Raw genomic sequence first — 19,075 nt, 5'->3', positions numbered from 1 at the left:
GGGTTTCAACCTGGGTCTTCTGGTTCATCGGCGAGTGTTTTACCCACTAGGCTACTACCTAGTGACACTTTTACTAAGTGGTTAAAGACTGTAGACTGTTGAAAGGTATTAATGTCCAGGTATTAATGTCTAAACCACTGGCAACGGAAGGGAGTGAAAACTGTCCAAATTATTTTCCTCTCCGGCGTTCTGTGACTTGTTAATGTTTCAGGTTTCAGGTGTGTATGGGGAGCAGGAGTGTTAAACTTGGTGTTATCGCTTCAAACTCTCATTCTGGACACTGGAAGCTTAACATGGCGACTCATGGAAAACAACTCTGTTGAGGATCTGAAAAAAAAAAAAAGAATTGCTGCTCTACATAAATATGGCCTGGTCTATTAGAAGAATGCCACACCCTTGCCATGGTCCACCAAATAAGCTGAGTGCATGTGCTCAGCATCATGTCCAGAGGTTGTCTTTTGAATGAGTGATGCCAGCAATTTGAGAAGAACAAAGATAAGTGGCAATAGTCAACCATGGTGGTGGGTGCTACATCCCATGACCTGAGACCATGTACCAGCCAAGAAGAGATTGGTCCAGTTATCATCCTGATGTTACGTTTTGTTAATTTTACGTTAATTTCTGTTCACTGTACATAGTTTTTATTCACAAAATAAAACCTTACTGAGCGCTAACCCTCTCTTCATGGCATCTGTGCGAGTAAGTGGGCTTGAACTAGCGCAGTCCAACAACAACAACATTTATTCCTTATATAGCCCAAAATCACATGGGCTTTGACAGAATTTAAATTTGACACCCCCCCACACTTGACCCTTTTGTGCACAAGGAAAAACTCCACACAAAAGGAGAGATACAACAAGAATGGAAGAAACCTTGGGAAGGAGTGATACAGAGAGGGACCCCCTTCCAGGGTAGAGTGAGCCTGCAAATGATGCTACTGGTCCATTTGAAAATCCCTGATGCTGTAGTTGTTATGGTGGTGGTGGCGGTTTCCATAGATTGTGATTCAAAAAGTGCTAGACAAATTTTTTTTGTGTGTGTGTGTTAGTGTTAGACTCGTTTTAAATACGTTTTAAACAAGCGAGTTTTCAAATGTTTCTTAAAGGTGGTAGTAGTCTCGGCTAGTCGAATGGAGCAGGGCAAGTTGTTCCACCAGCCAGGAACAACAGAGGAGAATATATTCAATTAGGATCGGAGACCCTGTGAGAAGGATCTTCTCCCAGCTGTGACCTTCTGTACTTTGGGTACCAGTAGTGACCCCATAGTGATACCCAAGTACAAGAGCTTCTGTCATATCAGGGTTTAACAGAGAAAAGTTGGAGAGCATCCACTGTCTAATGTCCTTCAGACAATTCTCTTTTCTGTTCAGCTGCTGCCTCTCATCTGGCTTTGCTGATAAAAACAACTTTGTGTCATCAGCATAGCAATGAAAGCTAATACAGTGTTTGCGAATGATGTTACCTAAAGGTAACATAGCAAACGGACCTAGGACAGAACCTTGTGGAACACCAAACTCTACTTTACTATATGAAGACGAATCACCATTAATTTCCACAAACTGATACCGATCGATCAGATATGATCTGAACCATACAAGGGCTATTCCCCTAAACCTGGCAAGGAGATTAGTGTGATCAATAGTGTCAAATGCGGTACTCAGGTCAAGCAGAACAAGCAGCAAGATGCGGCCCTGATTAGAGGCCAATTAACCACTTTAACCAGCACTGTCTCAGTGCTATGCTGAGGTCTAAATCCTGATTGATATACTTGAATGTTGTTGCTGTCTAGGTACATTGAATTTACTGTGAGATTAGTTTAATTAATTCATGCAGAAATTTTACAGCGTGTTCCGCCTTATATTCAGGCACAGTACATCAAACCCTTGATTTATAATAATTTCATTAACAATGAGCGTTTTAGGTGTGAGTGATAACATTTAATTATCCTATTCTCATATCTAAGGTGCTGGTTCAGTAGGAATGATAGTAACGGGTAATAAATTGCTGAAATGGACACCCCGTCCAGCCCGGGGAACAGACACAGTGTCAGCATATCTATGAGTTTAATTATTAATCTTAATGTTTCTTGTAGGATCTCTTGTTTTAATAGAGCGAGGTAAGGACACAGCGTCAACAGTGTACACGCTGAGTGGCGACTCTATGCAAATTGAAGACACTCGGTTTAGCCAGTCTGTCAGGTTCGTTTTTTGGTTCTAAGACTATGAGCCAGATTTTTAGATAACTGAGTGGCACTGGCCCAGTTTGGGTGGATGCCATCTCGCCAAAAAAGACCAGTCTTCCCCCGAAATGTTGGCCAGTTATTAATAAAACCCCCTTTATTTTTTGGATGCCACTCCGGCAGCCAGCGATTTATATCGAGGAGCCTGATACAGGTCTCGTCGCTACAGGCCAGAGCAGATTACTTTATCCGACATCGTTTTAGCCAATTAAACCATCTCTATAAAAATGATCTTTAGTTATTTCCGACTGGCGTAGCCAGACATGAATCGCTATACTAGAATATCTACGATTGTTTTTTGAGTTTTTAAATTTGCGCTGATGTCGGGCGCTTTGGCTCCAGGAAAACACAAGACTTTATTCGCCGGTGCCGCCACCCTCACGTTTCTAACTGTGGAGTCGCCAGTGACTAGAGCCGGTGGATTGTGGGACTCAGCGGATGCCTCGCTGAGGGGTGAGAAGCGGTTCTGAACGTGAACCAGGGAGTGGTGGCCTGGTGGTGGGGGAACTTGGCCGGTCGCTTGTGTGATTTACGCCGAGCCGCCACCAAACTGCCCTGCTGTCCGGAGGGTACTCATTTTTATCGAGTCAAAAAACTGTCCTAATTGTCCATGACTTTTATTTTTACATATGTATTCTGTCACATTTGATCATGATTTGGGGTTTAATAGAGGAGAAGCATGATATTAGTCTTCTCTATTAAGCCCTGATTGCTTTGACGGGCAGCGCCTCAGCGGCTAGAACCACGTGCTCAAGAACGTGGCCTCCATCCGTGATACAGAGATTCATTTAATTGTGCGCAGGGACAGAAACGGTCGTGTTGCAGCACACATCCTCAGTGTATCAGCCTGCAGTGGAACAAAGTGCTGCCTCAGTTCAGTAAAGCGTCAACTCCTTCTCCTCCCGTGAACAGCAGGCGACCGATCTACAGAAGACTTTATGCATTGTGCTTCTGTTCTGTGTGTTTTGCCCTTTGCTGCCCATCGCTTTAAATTAGCATCAGTAGAAATCTCAAGAAATCACAATCCATAGATAATAAGAACCTTGCATCTGCATGTTTCATCTTATCATGATATTTGACAGATGTTAGTAATACGATCATCATATAAAGAAAATATGCTGAATAAATGTCCTCTGAAGCTTGTTTTAAAACTTCCTGCCACAAAGTTAACAAAACATTTTTGCTGTCATTTTATTGTGGTTTCACAAAATAAAGCTAACAGAACTGTTGTTGCTGTACATGTGCGCAGCTATCATGGCCCCGTTTGCTCTGTTTGTAAATGGATAAAAAAAATTATAATAATGCAGACATCCACACAACATCACAATGATCAAAGGGTTGCTCGAGTTTCACGCTTTAACTCCCCAACTGAATGCCATGACACGGATTCATTATTTGTTTGATGCTCCACATATGGAAGCTTTTACTGGACATTTGCAACTCGCAGAACATTATCCACAAATAAATGTTGATATTCACAAATATTTCAGTCTCCACAAATATGCATTTTAAGATTTGCGTTTCGTAAAATCAAATGCACAAATATGCACAGCGTTCTGTACACGTGAAAAGCGCTTTAAACATTTGTGCATCATTTCCTGTGCATTTGTGGATCGCGTCACATTTGTGACTCCGCCTCTGTGCATTTGTGGATTTTTGTCCAATTCGCACCGCGACAGAGAGGAAATCCACACGTGGGGTGAACTTACTCGCTTCACCAGCAGGTGGCGCTACATGCGTACATGTGAAGAACTGACGGTAGACTCGGATTCATTTAACGATGTGTCTTCTGCTAGCTCGCAGCAAACAGTAAGAATATTTTAAGATGAAACATAACAATAATACGCAACTCCAATGTATGCATTTATACTTTTTGGTGGAAATTGGTCGATGTCCCGTCCAGCTACCTAATCCTGCATTGCTAGTTTTTAAATCTCCTTGTAACATGGTGTTGAAAATTACACACGTTGCTTAGGAGAGTAATACATTTATTATTTCGAGTGCATAAGTTTAAAGAGTGTTTTATTTATATTCCTGTTTATGTGCTCGATGGCATATCCGCATTATTGCATAATTTATATTCAAATCCATTAATGTTAGATCAGACTTGGAATTTGTGGTATACGTGGCATTTTCAAATACGTGGCAGAGAAAGTTTTTATAGCGACCAGCATCCAGTGGCTCCGCGGTTTCAGCAGATACGATCTCATTATTCGATGTTGTATCAGGCTGGTGACTTCACAGTTGGGTTATGGTCATCAAAATTCGTGTATTTTTCAAAATGATACCCTACCAGTTAAGATATTAATATTTCTGTTTGTTTTTAACATAGTCAAGGTTCAACAATGTATTAAAATTTCACTTCAGGGGGCGCTGGTGAGTATGCGAAGAGAGTAGACGTCCCCGTTAATATTGTTAATACTGTATCTCTATTCTACCAAAATTAGTGCCTATTTTTTATGCATAAAAATAAAGTGTTAAAATGTATTTAAATTCCGTGGCAGCATGGTCCAGAATATTCACATTACCAAAACGTCTTATTGTTATTAGAATTTATCAACAATTTTACACATAATTGCATGTTGCCAGCATGTTGTCTATTGCTTTTCTCTAGACATGTTCATTATAGCTTTATTACAATCTCCCTATAACAATTATCTGCTAAGTGCAGTTTTTTAATTGATGACTGCTTATTGGATTCTGTCGGATAATGTGCTCCGTTACTGTTAATATTTATGTTGAGTGTAATATTGTTGTAGTATATTTATGTCTTTCTCTTTTAAAATCAGTACACACCACAAAATGTGGATTCTTCTGCAAAGTCTCTGATATATATCATTTCAAGAAACCTAACTGGGAAAGGGGGGCAGGCTTCCTCTCGTCCAACACCAACTCCTCTCACAGCCGGTGAGCGGGTTCAGCATGAATTAAGAAGGAAATTAAATCTGTCAGTAATTTTTTTGTCTCACAACCCATTTTTCACTTCTTATTTCATTGATGTTGGGTATGTCATTTGATTAAGCACAGAATTAGACAAAGATTGAAGAAAAAAATATTATAATTGCACATAATGACATGAAAGATTGTTGCATATGTTACCTATAAGCATTTTATCTCCTGAAAGAATGAAACAGAGGGAAAACGTCAATGTTGATATTCACAAATATTTCAGTATTCACAAATATGTATTTTTGATTTGCGTTTCGTAAACTCATATCCACAAATATGAAGTGTTTTGTACATGTGAAAAGCGCTGTAAACATTTGTGCATCATTTCCTGTGCATTTGTGGATCGCATCACATTTGTGAGTCCGCCTTTGTGCATTTGTGGATTTTTGTCCAGTTAGTACTGCGACATAAAGAAATCTACACGTGGGGTGAATTTACTCGCTTCACCAGCAGCTGGCGCCTGGAACAGGTGGATGGAAAGAAGACGAATAGTAATATTCTCAACCCAACAAAAATGTGCAACAATGAAAAAAAAGGGCACCCAAACAAGAAGATTCTAAGACTTTGCAAATGTCCACAATCTGGATGGCCCTGAGCTGCGATAGTCCACTGAAAGTGAAATATAGCTTGAATTGGCAAATATTGTGTATCTGTTCAGCACATTTGTGAATATAAAAAAACAAGGTTTAAAATAAAGATTTTAAACAACACAAAATAAATGTGTATAGCATACACACTGTTTCTATACACGCGGTAAAAACAGCAAAACAGGTGGAGGCTGTTGCTGATGTCCAGATGATTTCTTCCTCCAAGGTCGTGAAGAATATCATGAAACAGCCAGGTCACTGCCACCCAAAGATCCCTCCACAGCCTCTCAATTCTTTCTAAGAAGAAAATGAATTATTGATTACTACTGTGCACAAAGTAACACTGGATTTCAGCTACTTATAGTAAAGGCCATACCAGGCATATTCTTTACAGCTTACCGCTGGTTGTGTACACTTTTTCCAGCTATAAAACAGTTACTATCAGGGCCGTGCACAGACAGCATCAACATTCTCTACCCCCTGGTCTGCATGAACGCTTTAAAAAATTTAAATGATCAGTCCATCACCAACATGCACCTTAGGCATAGTCATAGTTAATTAATATGAAGATTAATGAATTTGAATTTAAATTATGTCAGCTGGTATTTCTTTAAAATATATATATTTCAAATGGTATACTTTCTCTCTACAATGATAAATATTAAAATGATAAATCTGAACGGCAAAGCAGAATGGCTGAAGCATGCTTTGCACTAGGGATGCACTGATACCACTTTTTTGGAGAACAAGTACGAGTACTTGCATTTCAGTACTCGCCGATACCGAGTCCTTAAACATGACTTAAATTTACAGGTAACAGCTTTAGTCATATAATTAAACAACAAAACAAGGAACTAGTTTGGAATTAAGAACATTTATTTAAAATGAGAAGCATGTTGTATACCCCATGTCTGGAGCATTTGCTCAAACACATAGCCTGGCTGGTGTGCGAGCCGCGGACTTGTTTCAGTGTAAAACTCCCATCTATCCACTGGGAGGTTAGGCTAATTAGTAGTGCTGCACGATTAATCTAATCGCAATTGTAATCGCGATGTCAGTCTGTGCGATTACATGAATGCAAAAAGCTGCGATTTAAATTATTAGTACATGGATTGAATCGGCAACACTCATTCTCTCAAAGTTTGCGAGCTGACTGAAGTCTCACTTCAGTTGAATGTGACGTGTTTGGTCACATGACATTCGATTCGGTTCAATGTAGACCTCAGATTCATGACTCACATAGACATGTAGGTACACGTACGTCAACGTCGCCGCCATATTGCGATAGGCGCTGCTGTGGAGTGAAGCATATACATGTCTATGGAGAGAAGTGTAACTCTCTGTAACTCTCTCCTGGCTGGAGCCTCTGCAGTCACCATAAAACCACTCCAGATGATCCAAAATATGGCAGCCCGTCTCATCCTCAATCAGCCAAAATACACCCATGTTACGCCTCTTCTCACCTCCTCCACTGGCTCCCGGTAGCTGCTCGCATTGAGTTCAAATCCTTGATGCTGCCTACAGGGCTGTAAATGGAACCGCGCCCTCCTACATCAATACATTACTAGCTAGCTACACTCCTGCACGCTCTCTCAGATCGGCAAACGAAAGGAGACTAAAAATTCCTTCTTCACGGGGTCTCCGATTCCAATCATCTCTGTTCTCCGTTGTTGTCCCTGGCTGGTGGAACAACCTGCCCTCCTCCACACGACTAGCCGAGACTATCACCACTTTTAAGAAGCAGGTGAAAACCCTCTTGTTCAAAAAGTATTACAGACAAATCTAACACTTACACACGCACATGCGTATACATTACACAAACAATACAAAAATGTAGAAATACATTATAATTTTTCTTCGTCTAGCACCTAACAATCTCCGAGCATGCTCTTCACTGACAAGTCTAAGCCTTACCAGGGCTCTTAGTTTGTAAACTCAATATTCTATAGAAATCGAACGAGAATTGCTGGTGTCTTCCTCTTGTAAGTCGCTTTGGATAAAAGCGTCTGCTAAATAAAGTAAAGTAAAGTAAAAGTAAAAAAGTGCATAAAAATGACTCACTCTTGTGCTGCTTGGGGCTGTACAAACCGCTGTACGCTCCAAACCAGATCCCGGGGAATTACATTTCATAGGTAAGGCTGGACAATTGTTTTGAATATATTTGGCCATTATAAAATCCCATTTTATAAGTCTTAACCTTAGCTAAGCTAAGCTAAGATAGCAAAGTTATGCATTCCTGTGTTCAAGTCAGCCTCCAAACAACGTTTTGGCTAAACTTAGGCATTGACTATTTAGACTGATCTTAGCTGCTTAGTTAACTTTTCTCAAACTTTGAAGGTTTCCTAAAGAAATTCACCTCAGTTTACAAATCTTAACCTTAGCTAAGCTAGCAAAGCTATGCATCCCTGTGTTCAAGTCAGCCTCCAAACAACGTTTTGGTTAAAATACGGGATTTTATAATGGCCAAATATAATCAAAACAGTTGTTTAGCCTTACCAGGGTTTGTCGTTCGACAGTAATGTTTTTTGTGATTATTTAATTTTGTAGAATATTGTATTTTGAAAGCACTGGGCATTTCATGTTGTTTTAAGTAGTTTGTACGTTTCACTTTGAAATTAAACATTTCACTATTAGTAATTTGTATGTGACTTTTCATTGATATACAAGCAGGTGTCCTTTATTATTTCCCCAAATCATGCAGCCCTACTAATTAGCGACACGGGGTTAACGCTGCTTGTCCAAATATCCGAGGTGAAACTAAACGCAGAGGAGGCTTGCAGTAGGCTGTGGAGTCGTGTAGTTTAGGCAGCTCCGTGTCAGTCGTGTAGCGGCGGCTTGGGACATCATATCTGGCCTCCAGAACATGGGGGAGACGCAGGAATCCCACATTTTTTTACCTCCGAGAGTGGCTGGTCACTCAATGCAATGTACTCGTGTTATTTCCCTGTGTTATTTTCACAGCACGTGGACTGTTTTGTCGTCTTCATTCACTTTGTAATAGTTCCACACGGCTGACATGTCTCGCCTCGACCATCTCCCCACTCTCGGCTGGGGGCGGGGCCTGGGGGCGGGCTCTGAACTGGGGGCGGGGCCTGGGGGCGGGCTCTGAGCTGGGGGCGGGCACTCGGCGCCTGTGATTAACCCCTTACACGCCGCTCAAACTGACTGTCACATTTCTAGGAACGCGACAAGGATGTGGAGAGGAGGACATCGCTGTTACACACACAAACAAACAAAGCATACAAACAGTGAGCTAACAGGTAGCTTTACAGTGAGCTAACAGGTACAATAAAACTGCGTACTCTGGACAGCTAACAAACATCAAAACAGCCTAAAGGAAGGGATGGTTCAGCAGGGATAACTCAAACATGCACAAGTTAACAAAAAGGGCACATAAAGCTAACAACAAAGGGTCTATCACACAAAGCAACAAGACACATGAATGAGATCTCCAATGGAGCTCCTTACGGAACTCCTTGCAGATCTCTGTGGACCCTGGGGACATCCCAAACGAGTAAGATAAGATAAGATCAACCTTTATTAGTCCCACAAGTGGGAAATTGCACTTGTCACGGCAGAAAGTGGATAGAAGCAGAAGGTAATAGCAGCAAAAATCAGAGGTAATAGCAGCACAAAAAATAAGATAAATATGTATCTGTATATATGTACAAATTTACAATTTAAACAATTTACAATTTAACAGAATGTACCAAAGTGTGTGTGTTTGTCCGTGTATGTGTGGTCAGCTGTGAGGTCTTTGTTATAGAGAGGTCTTTGTTATAGAGGCCTAGCAGACCCTGGGGACCTCCAGTACACCATCCGAAGTCTCTTTAAATAGGTGGAGGGGACCAATAGCAGATGGTAGGTGGAGCTGGTAGGCTTCAACTCCTCCCATGAACTCAACCTAAAAGAGACAGGATACAAAAACACAGCCAGCCACACAGAACACGTGGGAACATACGTCCAGGGACGTAACACAGACATTTCCCAGACCGTGGTATCGGTCCCCAGTATCGGGGGACTTTTAACGAGTACGAGTACTTTAGAAAATATCGGTATCGGTGCATCCCTACTTAACACCTAGCGCCATGTCAAACCACTGCATGAACATAGACACGATAGGGAAACTCATTAATGTTAAATGTTGTACACTGTGGTCAATGAGTCTGTCCTGTGCTCCTCCAATACTGTCTTGTATGGAGCAGCCACTAAAAGAGACAGGATCAGACTGCAGCAGACTGTACGGACAGCAGAAAGCATCACCGGTGCCCCCTGTCCTCCATCCAGGACCTGTACCTCTCAAGATCCATGAAAGGGGCAGGGGAAATCATCTCAGATCCCTCACACCCTGGTCACAGACTTTTTGACCTGCTGGCAGACGTTATAGAAGCCTGCAGACCAGGACCACCCGACACAGGAGCAGTTTCTTCCCCCTCGCCATCTCCCTACTAAACATCTGAACCCTCACACTGCAAATCACCTTTAGCTTGCACTGCACTTTATGTAAACTTTTATGTACACTCTTGGAATATTTGTTCATTTATACACACTTATAGGCCTATGTACACTCATACATACAGTGGAGGAAATAATCATTTGACCCCTCGCTGATTTTGTAAGTTTGTCCAATGACGAAGAAATGAAAAGTCTCAGAACAGCATCATTTTAATGGTGGGTTTATGCTAACAGTGACAGATAGCACATCAAAAGGATAATTGAAAAATAACTTTAAATAAAAGATAGAAACTGATTTGCATTTCATTGTGTAACAGTCATTTGCATTTAATGTTCTTTGAATGGTCAATCCTGTTTACTGTTTTTCCGCCATCTAGTGGTGAATTACAGACGGAACAATTATTATGGGTTAAGGTTCCGGTCGAGCCTTTTTTATATATGCACCTGTGCCGTCTGCACACGCGTTGTTGCAGATTGGCGCCACTGAAGAAAGGAGAAATAAAAGGTTAAAAGACAGAGGAAATAAGCAAAATAATGTTGAGAGGAAACTGCAGCCATAAGAAATTATTTAGCCTCTCATGGATGTCAGCTCACGAGGTTTGTTGACTTAAAAATTGTTTCAAATGTATGAAGACAGGTGCAAGAACTTGTGTTAATGCAAGGCTTTCCTTTGTTTTCTTTGTGAGCAGTTCTCACGGGTTGTTAAGACCAGAATAAACCCCGTTTCTCGTGAGGGTGCTACAGTGAGAACTCCTGCTCTGCACGGGGGAGGAGAGGACGGTGCCCACAACAAGCAGCAGCAGCTGCGGCGGCAGCAGAATCATCAGCTTCAAGACTGCAAAAATCAAGGTGCCCACCAAAATTGGTGTTGCGTCAGTCAAGGGACTTAAAAGAATAGTTTTCATATAAAGGGAGGAATTAATAAGCCTGTTAATTCTTAAAAGGAATTAAGGACTGGAATATTTTTCACCTTTATGGACCTTTCTGCTGCTGTTAAGTGACTGATGTTTATAATGTTTCATTGTTGATCTTTGTGAAATAAGTATTTGAACCCCTACCAACCATTAAGAGTTCTGGCTCCCACAGAGTGGTTAGACATTCCTACTCAATTAGTCCCTCATTAATGACACCTGTCTTAACTAGTCAATCAATCAATCAGGCAGACTCCAAACTCTCCAACATGGGAAAGACCAAAGAGCTGTCCAAGGATGTCAGAGACAAAATTGTAGACCTGCACAAGGCTGGAATAGGATACAAAACCATTAGCAAGAAGCTGGGAGAGAAGGCGACAACTGTTGCTGCAATTGTTCGAAAATGGAAGGAGCACAAAATGACCACCAATCGACCTCGGTCTGGGGCTCCACGCAAGATCTCACCTCGTGGGGTCTCAATGATTCTGAGAAAGGTGAGAAATCATCCTAGAACTACACAAGAGGAGTTAGTTAATGACCTCAAAGTAGCTGGGACCACAGTCACCAAGAAAACCATTGGAAACACATTACACCGCAATGGATTTAAATCCTGCAGTGCTCGCGAGGTTCCCCTGGTCAAGAAGGCACATGTGCAGGCCCGCCAATGAACACCTGAATGATTCAGAGAGTGACTGGGAGAAGGTGCTGTGGTCAGATGACACCAAAATGTAGCTCTTTGGCATTAACTCAACTCGCCGTGTTTGGAGGAAGAAAAATGCTGCCTATGACCCCCAAAACACCGTCCCCACTGTCAAGCATGGAGGTGGAAACATTTTGCTTTGGGGGTGTTTTTCTGCTAAGGGCACAGGACAACTTCACCGCATCAACGGGAAAATGGACGGAGCCATGTATTGTAAAATCCTGCGCGACAACATCCTTCCCTCTGCCAGGAAATTGAAAATGGGTTGTGGATGGGTGTTCCAAACATAAACATACAGCAAAGGTAACAAAGGAGTGGCTCAAGAAGAAGCACATTAAGGTCATGAAGTGGCCTAGTCAGTCTCCTCCAATTCCTCCTAAAATGTGTGCAAACTTGGTCATCAACTACAAGAAACGTTTGACCTCTGTGCTTGCAAACAAGGGTTTTGCCACAAAGTATTAAGTCTTTTTTTTTTTTTTTTTTTTTTTTTTTTAAGAGGGTTCAAATACTTATTTCACTCAATGAAATGCAATCTTTTATTTAAAGTTATTTTTTCAATTTTCCTTTTGATGTGCTATCTGTCACTGTTGAAATGAACCTACCATTAAAAATGATACTGTTCTGAGACTTTTCATTTCTTTGTTTGTCATTGGACAAACTTACAAAATCAGCGAGGGGTCAAATAATTTTTTCCTCCACTGTATATTTATAATCAGATTATACAATTTGTACAAATAACACTTATACACCATCTTTACACATTGTTGTTGTTTTTTGCTGTAGTACACTGTAGTACACTGTACTTTTGAGACACCATCTACTGGATTCAAATTTCTTGTATGTGCTTGCACATACTTGGCCAATAACCACAATGCAGATTCTGATTCTAAATGAAGTCAAATTTTCATTCAAGGGGCTGATTAAAAATCATGTATTTAAAGTATGTATAAGAAAGCATTTGTTTTTCACAAAATTGTTCATGTTAGATTTTAACATTTTGTAAATGTCCTCAAGAAGGTTTTTTTTTTTTTAAGGGAAATTGTGTTACCATAATGTGTTACCAAACTTCTCAACCGTATTGAAAAATGAGTTGTCTCAGACCAATTGTTTGTAGCATTATTTGCTAATATTCACCTAATATGAAACAGTACAGCCTCTTGCATGGCATATTCTATGGAAGATTTCATACATGTGGTTTTAAAAAGCTTATTTAGCAATTTTTTTTTTATACATTTCCAATTTGAGTCAAAATATTCACCAAAAACAAGAAATACTAACTTTTACTTTTAATTCTTCCAGTTTATGTACATCTTGGTTTTTGATATACATGAATTTCCAAAATATTTTTGCTATGTTGTACCTGTTCAAAAAGAAAATACTTATAATATATATAGGTCCTTCTAAAAAATTTGCATATTGTGATAAAGTTCATTATTTCCTGTAATGTACTGATAAACATTAGACTTTCATATATTTTAGATTCATTACACACAACTGAAGATAGTTCAAGCCTTTTATAGTTTTAATACTGATGATTTTGGCATACAGCTCATGAAAACCCAACATTCCTATCTCAAAAAATGAGCATATTTCATCCGACTAATTAAAAAAAAAAAAAAGTCAACCTTCAAATAATCATGTTCAGTTATGCACTCAATACTTGGTTGGGAATCCTTTTGCAGAAATGACTGCTTTAATGCGGCGTGGCATGGAGGCAATCAGCCTGTGGCACTGCTGAGGTGTTATGGAGGCCCAGGATGCTTCGATTGCGTCTCTCAACTTTCTCTTCACAATATCCCACAGATTCTCTATGGGGTTCAGGTCAGGAGAGTTGGCAGGCCAATTGAGCACAGTAATACCATGGTCAGTAAACCATTTACCGGTGGTTTTGGCACAGTCTGCCAGCTGTATCTACATGATGCATTGAGGCTCGGACTTTGAAATACTGGACGCGGTGTCCCTGTGAAAGCAAAGTTGCCTTTACCAAGCGATATCCAGCATGTGGCATGGCTTCCTTTAGACTGGAAACAAGAGTGTCGAGGTCTTCATCAGAAGGCGACTGTACACCATTCTTACCTGCTGGTGAAGCGAGTAAGTTCACCCCACGTCTAGATTTTTTCTGTCGCGATACGAATTGTACAAAAATGCACAGGATGCACAGGACAAATGCACAGGAAATGATGCACAAATGTTTAAAGCGCTTTTCACGTGTACAGAACGCTGTGCATAGTTGTACCAAATGCAAATCTAAGTTTAATAAAAGCTTCCATACTATGGACCCCTCTTCTCGTGGGGAAACTGGTCGGCTTTTTTCCCGTAAGTTGTGCTGTGGTAACAATACACCGATGGCCATGCAACTAAACAACCCTGAATAGCATTATAGCACAGTAAACAGTAATAGTTTTAGATTATTTGTTATCTATAATTTTGTCTAGGAGCAGTTCCATAATATCTGTCTGGATCAGTGCTGCAGCGAGATGCCGCAGTATCAGGAGTCTTCTTTTCCAGGGTCAAACGCAAGATGGCACTACACTATGTAGTTAAACATGTAGTTCACATTTAACTAAACACTACACTTAATATCTACAAAAAGGTGGTAAACGTGACTTGAATTCAGAATGGTGTCTTCATGTTCCTTTTTAGCATGTCTTAAAAGAGAATAGAATAGAATAGACCACTGGCAGAAAAGGGAAAAATCGCCAAAAAAGCAGGCATGTAAATACTGATGAAGCGAGTTCTGTTTAAAATCGTCTGGCGGATAAACTGCATAAAGGGCAACTGGCGTCTGCGCCGCCACCTAGCGGCCGAGTGGAGAAGCGCACGGCTTCGCTCCGCAGGTGCCTTCACGCCACAGGCAGGTCCAAAGCGCGCAACACGCCACTTCTGCAGCCCTTCAGCCACGCACATGTCAGATACGCGACACAGATCGCAGATTCCATAATGTGTGTGTGTTGCATTTGCGCGTTAGTAAGTTTGTGTGTGTGTGTGTGTGTGTGTTGATGGAAGAAGCCAGAGGTGCGCGCGCAGGTGGAACATCCAAGGCTGACAAAGACGCGGAAAACCTTGTATCGCCTTGTAACAAAGCACGTCCGCGTCCACGCAGCACCGGTCCCCGCGCCAGCCACGACGGAGGGGGGAAGTGGGAACTCGGGCGTCGTGACGCGGCTGCGCCGCAGCCTCCGGCGCTCGTCTGCACGCCAGGGTGCCTGATCCAGGTCGGACTCTGGAGGCCGAACAGCTTTTGTTACCAGGAAGTGGGTCGAGTTATTTATATTTCAACACCGCTCCCGTCGGCTGTTTTGCGATCGGAAACTTTGGTGAAAAGATCGCCGCGCCGCGCCGCGGGTTTGGGGATACCCGGGTGAACGGAGAGCTGCTTTTTTTTTTTTTATTTCTTAGAGAAGATCAACCGAAGATCTCTGGATGAAATGGAGGACCAGGACGGGTAGAAGAGTGCACAGTAGAACCTCGAAGCGTTAGACCAGGTGAGACCGGTCCTGGTTTTATATGAAGAAGACCAGGTTGCAGCTGAAGAGTCTCTGTTGCCATGATGGCGTTCACTTCACCGTGGTCCCTCTCACTTTAGCCTGCTTGTCATGGGGCGTTGTGATGAAGATCCATGAGAAGATCCTAACCCACTACCTCTCCTGCCCCTCACCTGTTGATAAGCAAGGATACCTGTACAAAAAGGTACGTCCGGACGGGCCTTGCGCGCTTTCGATTGCAGGCCTCAGGTAAAAATGATTTGGAAAATGCTGTGTAGAGTACTGATGTGGTGATGGTTAATGGAACAAACTGGGTTCTTTGCACTGGTGGCACACAGAACCATTATTAACTGGCCTATTTATTTGTCGGTGACACGAATTGATAATTGAGTTGTCGGTAACACTCATGGGAGGATTGCATCACGTGTTTTATTTCCATGCCCGTTGCTCCATTTTATTCCACCTCCGTACTGAAACACCTCCTTCATGCCGCTGGTTCCTTGCACTCTTCTCTAAAAGTCAGTATGGGGATCCTGAATTGGTAAAACCTGTCATATGGGCACGAAATGTCCAGTATGACCAGTCGTTTTTGTTGGCAACGTGTTGGCTCACGTTGTGACCACATTTTTTCTGCTCTTTCTTGTCAGATTAATAAATTATAAGCTTGGCCACATTGGCCAGCATTGTGACCTTTGCTGGTTTGTGGTGTCCTGTGGTCTTCTAAATGAAGTAAATGCATACATTCAGAATTTAAAAGCACCAGAAACCTGACCGCAGATGTTTAGTCCTTGACCAAGCCGTGATGCGCAGTATTCTCCCGTCTATGCCCTGCAGAGAGAACGTAACACTTCGTACCAGAAGCGTTGGTTCGTTCTGAAAGGGAACCTGCTGTTCTACCAGGAACGTCCGGCAGATCGCCACCTACTTGGCGTCATCTTTCTGGAGGGCTGTGTGGTGCAGCCTGGCGACTCGGAGGGCCAGTACTGCTTTTCTCTCGTCTTTGCGGGACCAGGATTACGGACCTACACGTTCGCAGCCGAGGACCTCCACAGCCAACAGTGCTGGGTCGCTGCATTGTTGTCAGCCAGCCACCGCTACCTGTCTCACCTGGTGAAGGATCTGGGGAGGCTGTATGACGGTGAGACTATTACCTTCAATACGTGTGTTTTGGACAGGACGCGCATATTTACTGTGTGCTTCTTCCAAACAGAAGCTAAACGAGGGAGCGGAGAATCCAGTCAAGTGTGTGCTGTGAATCAGCGACAGTTAAGCCAGTCCATGGCCCTCTTCCATGTAAGCTCCCCGTATTATGTTCAGGGGACACGAGCGGCTCGAGTCCACACACCAAACCATGCATTTCAAGCTCCTTCTGTTCCTTTCAAAACGTCGAATAAGAGATCTCCAAAGATGTGGCCCAAAAGAAATGCACTGGTCACTCCCTTAAATGGTCCTGCGCCACCCAATGGGGAATGGCCACTGCTGGGCTCCGATCCCTTGGTGGATTTCTGCAAACTGCACGAGCACTACGGCAGCGAGGTGAAGCAGCTGCGGGCTGACTGGCTGAGGAGGAAGCGAGAGGAGCAGCAGGGCAGCGAGGAGGATCTTATTGATTTGGGCTGAAGCCACAACAACCTGCAGCAACCTTCAGCATGTCCTTTAGAACATTGTTCAATTAACGTTAATCATTTAAAACCCCGTTTTTCATTTTCAGGGAGCTTTTCCATTTTTTTTTTTTAGCTTTGCAAGTTTGCACTATTTGAGTGGTACATGCATGGTGCATGGCAGTCTAGAAATAGTTTCATGCTGAAAGTGAACTTGACGTGGCGCTGCCACGTGTTATTTATATCTGCTCAGGGTATAGGCTCTATAATTGGTGGAATGCAGTTGCTTTAGCATGTACATTGGTAGCACGTTCTCATTTAGGCCAGTGTGCAGACAGCTGAGGGACCCCCGGGCATTTTTGTGCACTTATTAATTAGGTGACTGTTCAGTCAAATATGCACTCTAATGTTGCTCTATCAGACATTGGTTTCTTCTGTCCTGCTTAGCCTGTGCCTGTTACAGTGCCTTGATTGTGAAACGCAACACCTTCTGCAACCTATGGCAACTTGGCTGCAACTTAATAGGCCGTGTACTCACAGAGGAAGTCACACTTGACCACACTCACATCTACCGTATAACCAGAACTCCATGCCTGCAAGGATGTGTAAAAGAGGATGTGAAATCGGCCAGAGACTGGGCCTTCAGAGGTGAAACTCGCTGCAAATGTTCAATCATAAATGTTGATTCCAGTCTTTTATTGTGCAGCACTGTGCTGTGTCTGTTTTTTTTTTTTTTTTTTTTTTATGATGCATAGAAGGCCGGCAAATTCTCTGAGATTAAAACAATACAATATTATTACGTGTCATGTCTAACAGCTTTAAACCATATTGCTTTGTATTAATTTATTTTTTTGCTTTTGTCCAAGATAACAGGAAATATATATTTCTAAAACAATAAGGAATGTAAAGTCATTTGCTGTTGTTCTGTATTGAGTGGGATATATATTTTTATGTTTAACATCATAACTTTTTGTTGACTGTTTATTAGACTGAAATGCGCATTTTTGGTATGTTGTGTTGTCAGATTGCCAAAATGGGTATAAAAATACAATTCTGCTACATGAAGGCTACATGAAAGAGTAGAATATTTGTTTAATTTGTGCATTTTACACCTTGTATGTCACTCAACACTTAAAATATTGTAATGAAGTTATTTTGACGAGACGCTCAATTTCGCTTGCTTTCCCACCCACCCACTCAATCGCTCACTTTCATCATCGGTTATACTACAGAAAGGGTGCCAGAGTGATGGCCAGGCGTGAAAGAGTTAACACTGGTCCTCTTCCTTGCACACAAGGATTCACAGGTCTTTCATAAATTCCATAAATTGCTTTGGGAGTGACAAAAACACTGCAGCACAGCACATGGTGACAAAACTAAATGTGTCCTCTGCATTTAACACATCACTCTTGGTGAGCAGTGGGCAGCCATGACAGGCGCCGGGGAGCAGTGTGTGGGGACGGTGCTGCGCTCAGTGGCACCTCAGCGGATCGGGATTTGAACCGGCAACCTTCTGATTTCAGGGGCCACTTCCTTCCTGCATCTCTAGCCACAGTGATCTTTGGGTTCTTTTTTTACCTCTCTCACCAAGGCTCTTCTCCCCTGATAGCTCAGTTTGGCTGGACGTCCAGCTCTAGGAAGGGATCTGGTCATCCCAAACGTCTTCCATTTAAGGATTATGGTGACCACTGTGCTCTTAGGAACCTTAAGCGCAGCAGATTTTTTTATTGTAACCTTGGCCAGATCTGCATCTTGCCACAATTTTGTCTCTGAGCTCATCAGGCAGTTCCTTTGATGTCATGATTCTCATTTGCTCTGACCTGCACTGTGAGCTGTAAGGTCTTATACAGACAGGGGTGTGGCTTTCCTAATCTAGTCCAATCGGTATAATCAAACACATCTGGACTCAAATGAAGGTGTAGAACCATCTCATGGATGATCAGAAGAAATGGAAGCACCTGAGTTAAATATATGACGGTCACAGCAAAGGGTCTGAATACTTAGGACCATGTAATATTTCAGTTTTTCTTGGTAAAAAGGAGACAAAAATGTCAACAATTCTGTGTTTTTCTGTCAATATGGGGTGCTGTGTGTACATTGATGAGGAAAGAAAATTAACGTAAATGATGTTAGCAAATGGTTGCAATAT

The 19,075-nt window shown here is 42.1% G+C and overlaps 1 protein-coding gene across 3 annotated transcripts; it reads left to right on the top strand.

Moving 5' to 3' along the window:
• The first annotated feature begins 14,687 nt into the window (after window positions 1–14,687).
• pheta2 (PH domain containing endocytic trafficking adaptor 2) lies at window positions 14,688–18,088 on the top strand. Of its 3 annotated transcripts, none has more exons than XM_028986615.1 (4): window positions 14,688–15,094; window positions 15,240–15,530; window positions 16,160–16,463; window positions 16,536–18,064. In XM_028986615.1, the coding sequence occupies exons 2-4, from the start codon at window positions 15,348–15,350 to the stop codon at window positions 16,943–16,945; spliced, it is 897 nt and encodes a 298-aa protein (XP_028842448.1). In that variant the 5' UTR covers window positions 14,688–15,094; window positions 15,240–15,347; the 3' UTR covers window positions 16,946–18,064. The 3 variants fall into 3 exon arrangements, with proteins under 3 accessions (XP_028842448.1, XP_028842450.1, XP_028842449.1); XM_028986617.1 differs by having other exon boundaries at window positions 14,688–15,325; window positions 15,427–15,530; window positions 16,536–18,063; XM_028986616.1 differs by having other exon boundaries at window positions 14,688–15,530; window positions 16,226–16,463; window positions 16,536–18,088.
• Window positions 18,089–19,075: the final 987 nt, after the last annotated feature.

Source organism: Denticeps clupeoides, chromosome 7 (genome assembly GCF_900700375.1).
Source record: "Denticeps clupeoides chromosome 7, fDenClu1.1, whole genome shotgun sequence".
In the NCBI taxonomy this organism is placed as follows: domain Eukaryota; kingdom Metazoa; phylum Chordata; class Actinopteri; order Clupeiformes; family Denticipitidae; genus Denticeps; species Denticeps clupeoides.
Note: the sequence above shows the minus strand (reverse complement) of the source record. Positions and strands in the feature narration are given on the sequence as shown.

What these genes read in the sequence shown, in the direction of transcription:
- pheta2 (XM_028986615.1), top strand. Translation starts at nt 15,348, where the DNA reads ATGAAGAAGACCAGGTTGCAGCTGAAGAGTCTCTGTTGCCATGATGGC. An exon ending in AAGGATACCTGTACAAAAAG is followed by an intron (nt 15,531 to 16,159) that starts GTACGTCCGGAC and finishes TATGCCCTGCAG; the next exon opens with AGAGAACGTAACACTTCGTA. An exon ending in TCTGGGGAGGCTGTATGACG is followed by an intron (nt 16,464 to 16,535) that starts GTGAGACTATTA and finishes TCTTCCAAACAG; the next exon opens with AAGCTAAACGAGGGAGCGGA.